This window comes from Triticum dicoccoides, chromosome 6A (genome assembly GCF_002162155.2).
Source record: "Triticum dicoccoides isolate Atlit2015 ecotype Zavitan chromosome 6A, WEW_v2.0, whole genome shotgun sequence".
Taxonomy (NCBI): domain Eukaryota; kingdom Viridiplantae; phylum Streptophyta; class Magnoliopsida; order Poales; family Poaceae; genus Triticum; species Triticum dicoccoides.
In genome coordinates this window covers 70,459,275-70,463,133 of record NC_041390.1, presented here as the reverse complement: position 1 = coordinate 70,463,133, position 3,859 = coordinate 70,459,275, and the positions used below count along the sequence as shown (strand labels likewise).

General features: G+C 44.9%; 1 protein-coding gene across 1 annotated transcript; it reads right to left on the bottom strand.

The window, feature by feature from the left end:
* Positions 1 to 332: 332 nt before the first annotated feature.
* Positions 333 to 3,561, bottom strand: LOC119315021 (phosphopantetheine adenylyltransferase 2-like). Its single transcript, XM_037589690.1, has 6 exons — positions 3,247 to 3,561; positions 2,895 to 2,966; positions 1,350 to 1,409; positions 1,021 to 1,115; positions 800 to 869; positions 333 to 702 (listed from the first exon to the last, which is right to left on the bottom strand). The coding sequence occupies exons 1-6, from the start codon at positions 3,481 to 3,483 to the stop codon at positions 550 to 552; spliced, it is 687 nt and encodes a 228-aa protein (XP_037445587.1). The 5' UTR covers positions 3,484 to 3,561; the 3' UTR covers positions 333 to 549.
* Positions 3,562 to 3,859: the final 298 nt, after the last annotated feature.

The following is a 3,859-nucleotide window of genomic DNA, read 5'->3' as shown; positions in this document are numbered from 1 at the left end:
GTTTGATGGTGGGCCATTGTACAAAACTTGGACTCTTTTCAAGAGAGGGACGTGAGAGTGGGCCGTTATTAACTTGGTCGTGCAAGTTGGATGGCAGTAGTAGATAGATTGCTATTTTTTTCTTCTTATTTGTTTACAGCTGAGAAAAGCGCTTTTTTTGCTTAGGAGGATTTTATCGTTGGATCTACACCGTAATAATTCGGTCCCACGCTAGATGAACGGCTCGTAAAATCTAATTTACGTGGGAATTTCTAGGAAGTCTGGAATTAGTACAGGTATATAGATATAAATATATAGATAGATAGATAGATAGATAGATAGATAGATAGATAGATAGATAGATAGATTGATTACTTGTTTGAGAAAATTGTGTAAATCCTTAAGCTTGGTGCCCATTTTTACAAGAGCCAAAAAAGTGCTCTGCTGCTATCCTTTTGCATATATATTACTCCTTCATATACATTTTTTGTATGTAAAGTAGAACTTGTAAGTAGACGATTTGCAATTGCATTAATCTGCCAGCTGAACTTGACATGATAGGATGGCTGGCTATGTCCTGCACTCCAACTCAACTGCTTGTTGCTCCTCCTGCTGGTCCAGCATTTGCTGCTGCAGCGCCTTTTCGGCCTCAATCTTTCTGAATGCTGTAGAGCTGATCTTGTTTCCTGTAGATTTCTCTGGCACTAGTTCCGCCACCTCAATCTAGGACAATGATAGGAAAAATCAGTTTGTCATCTTGCAGCACCTACCTAGAAGGTGTACTTTCTGGAGCAAATAGTTAGTGATGTTGCAACCAAACCTCCAGCTGTGTGAGGCCTCTCTCGGCCCTCTTCCTGTTGACAGCATGCCCTCCTGGCAATGTCTCCTTGCTGGTCCGAGAATTGCATGGAAATAATGACAGATTAAATATTTCACACTTGTGTAGAGAATAGAGATTAGTTTTTATGATACTTCGCCGTGCTAGAAAAATAGAAATCCTGTTAGAAAAAAGAAGCAAGCCGGGCTATTAAGAAGCCTAACCTGACAACGATCGCCTCGAGAGCCTCATCGACAATGGAGGGGCCATAAGGGTCGATGATTGGTTCGACATGAACCTCAAGATCCGGCTTGACAGACTAGCAAGTTGACAGCGAAATGTATCAGATATATGACAAGACGCGAAGCTAAATTTCAGGCTTACTGGCTGAAAATGGTGCAAGAAGCAGGGCCCAGGTAATTGTCACTTTCTAGTACCAAAATGCAGATTGATGCTATACATAAGCGAGTACTACCTATTAATCTAGCGAGCTGAGTTCAGGTGTTACATAGGCAGAGGAACAAGAGACTTTTTACGATTGGGTGAAAGATACCTTGATATAATCCTTGACATTTTCCATCCGCGTCTCGATTGGTTGTATCAGGTAACCATACTGCAAAGTGCAAACGAACCACCAAAAACAAGAGATGGCCATCAGACATATGCACACAGATTTTATCTAGAATAAATCTAGATGCCATGACCAATAGCTAGGCAGCTTTTACAAAGAGAATGTATGCAATTCAACTAATAATTGATGCTTTGAGGTAGACATATGCAGCTCAACCAATGATTGAGTAACCCTACCAGAGGTGTGTGTCAGGTGCCCATGGAGCTTCAACACCCTGTCCACATTCATTGAATTTTGTGTAGTTGCCCGGTTGTATTCGTAGAATGGAAGATTGCTTGCTAAGGGTACTGCTCAACTACTTATCAATGTACATATTCTTTTTATGATAGTGACACGCTTAGGGCCTCCCTACTTTGATTAGCATGCTTCCAAGAGCGTACGAAATAGAAAAAAGTAAGTGCCGGATTAACATACCATGCTCATTTGTACCATACACGGCTGAATTTCTACCAAAAATTACCTGCTTACTGAACCTTAGGAACAGATGATTATTTCCAAGAGGTTTGAGTCAATTCATGGTTTTTTGTAACATAGTGCAACGAAATGCTACATAGAAAAACTTCTTAAGGGTTCCAATGCCCCCAAATTATGCACTCAAGTGGCATTGCATGGGACGACAGAACGGATCCTTCCCCGTTTTCTTGTATACCAGAGAGGATTCGGTTGGTATGAGCTGAGAGATGACCAACAGCTAGGAGGACATGTAGATGTGGAGCAGCGTCAGCTACAGTAGTTGGCATGTCATGCGAGTTGAGACGTCTTCTCAAACTTTATTCAAAAATTGATGCGGCAGCAGCAGCGGCACCGTAGCAGTACTTTTTTCAGTGCTACTATGTCTCGTAAAATTAATTAACCCAAATGATAAGTGCTGTCTGTGTCGCACGAAACAATCCGGCCTTGATGTTTTCTGCATGCTTGGATACGTTTTAGTCCCGTGACTAAAAGTAGTGGGACTAAAACTTGCTAGTCTCACCCATGCTTGAATCCAAATACTAAAGAGACTAAAATCTAGTTATTGAGCATTTATTATCCTCCAAACCCTCCAATCCAGAACTAAGGAGAGGAATTAAATGAGGAGAGAGAGAGCTAATACATATTTTAGTAGGTTTCCCATGACTAAAAGATTTTAGCCTCAAGACTAGTCCTAGCCTCTCTTTAGTCAAGGGTGCTTGGAACTTTAGCCTCTAAAAAAGACTATTTTTAGTCAGACTAAAAATAGTCCCTTGTATCCAAGTTGCCGTCTGAAAAGAAAAAAAACAACCAAAAAAACGCTCCGTGAGTTGTCATTCTCGTGTCACTAAGCTTGTCATAAAAACGTTTCGAGTCGCCATGTGTTTACCAGACGCACGACGTTTATCAGCCTCTTAGTTAATTTGGACGTATCGAAAGGACGCTAGCGAGTTGATCGATGGGTTGAAAATGTACAGCGGCAGGTGACAAATTAACGAGGAATGAGATTGAGCTAACCTTCTTCTTGGCGAGCATCGGGCCGTCGCAGACGCCGATCACGATCCGCTCCCTCGCCAGCTCCGCCGCCGCCTGTTGTCACATACATCACACGCCCAGTTTAGTGTTTTCCTTTTGTCCCGTCTAGAGATAGCACATGGCTCTGCTATGATTCACGGAGGAAAACATGCGATTCAGACGGAAGAAGCAGAGCGGGTGCTCTCGAGGGGATCGATCGACGGGCCTGATGCGGGAACGGAGATCAATTTGGCCGGCATGCGACCGGAGCACGAACGGGTTCAGTTTGCCAGCGGCGACCGGCGCGGCGAGATGAGATCATTTGACAGGGGGGAGGACGGACGGACGGACGGACCTGGAGGAAGAGGTGGTGGCCGCGGTGCAGGCGGTCGAAGGTGCCGCCGATGACGACGGCCCCATAATTATTACTACGGGGCGGCGGCGGCCTCGTAATCGTCGCGTCGTGTTCGCCGGTCTGATGGTTCGCGCCGTCGCCGGACCCCGTGACGGCGGCCTGGCCCGCAGGATTCACGACGGCGAAAGTTTCCTCTGAGCCTCCTTTGGACGCTTCCTCCTCCATGGCTGCTACCATGGCGACGCGCGCGCAGCGGCAGCGTGTAACGGAAGGTAGGTGGGGGCGGGGTTGGTTCGCGTGTGCGGCGGTGGAGGGGAGCAGCTCCGTTTCTTATATGGAAGTTTGACTGAACTGACGACTCGCCGCTCACCACCACCGCTTCTCTGGTGGTTGGGGCTCTGGCCAGCCTTGAAAATTCGTTTTCGGAGCTTTCAGAGTTACTTTTGATTAAGAAATTCTGAGGAATCTTTGAGAAATACTAGTAGTACACTTCCTTTAATGAAGTTGATATAAAGGTAAGACACTTATTTTTAAGACGGAGTAAGTATTTTATTAGAACTTTGCCTGCAATGTTTATTTTTTGCACGGTAATGTTTATTTGGTTTTTAGGATT

Coding starts and splice junctions, on each gene's coding strand:
- LOC119315021 (XM_037589690.1), bottom strand. CDS start 3,483: ATGGTAGCAGCCATGGAGGAGGAAGCGTCCAAAGGAGGCTCAGAGGAA. Junction 870..1,020: donor CTCGAGGCGATCGTTGTCAG/GTTAGGCTTCTT, acceptor TTCTCGGACCAG/CAAGGAGACATTGCCAGGAG. Junction 703..799: donor GAGGCCTCACACAGCTGGAG/GTTTGGTTGCAA, acceptor TCATTGTCCTAG/ATTGAGGTGGCGGAACTAGT.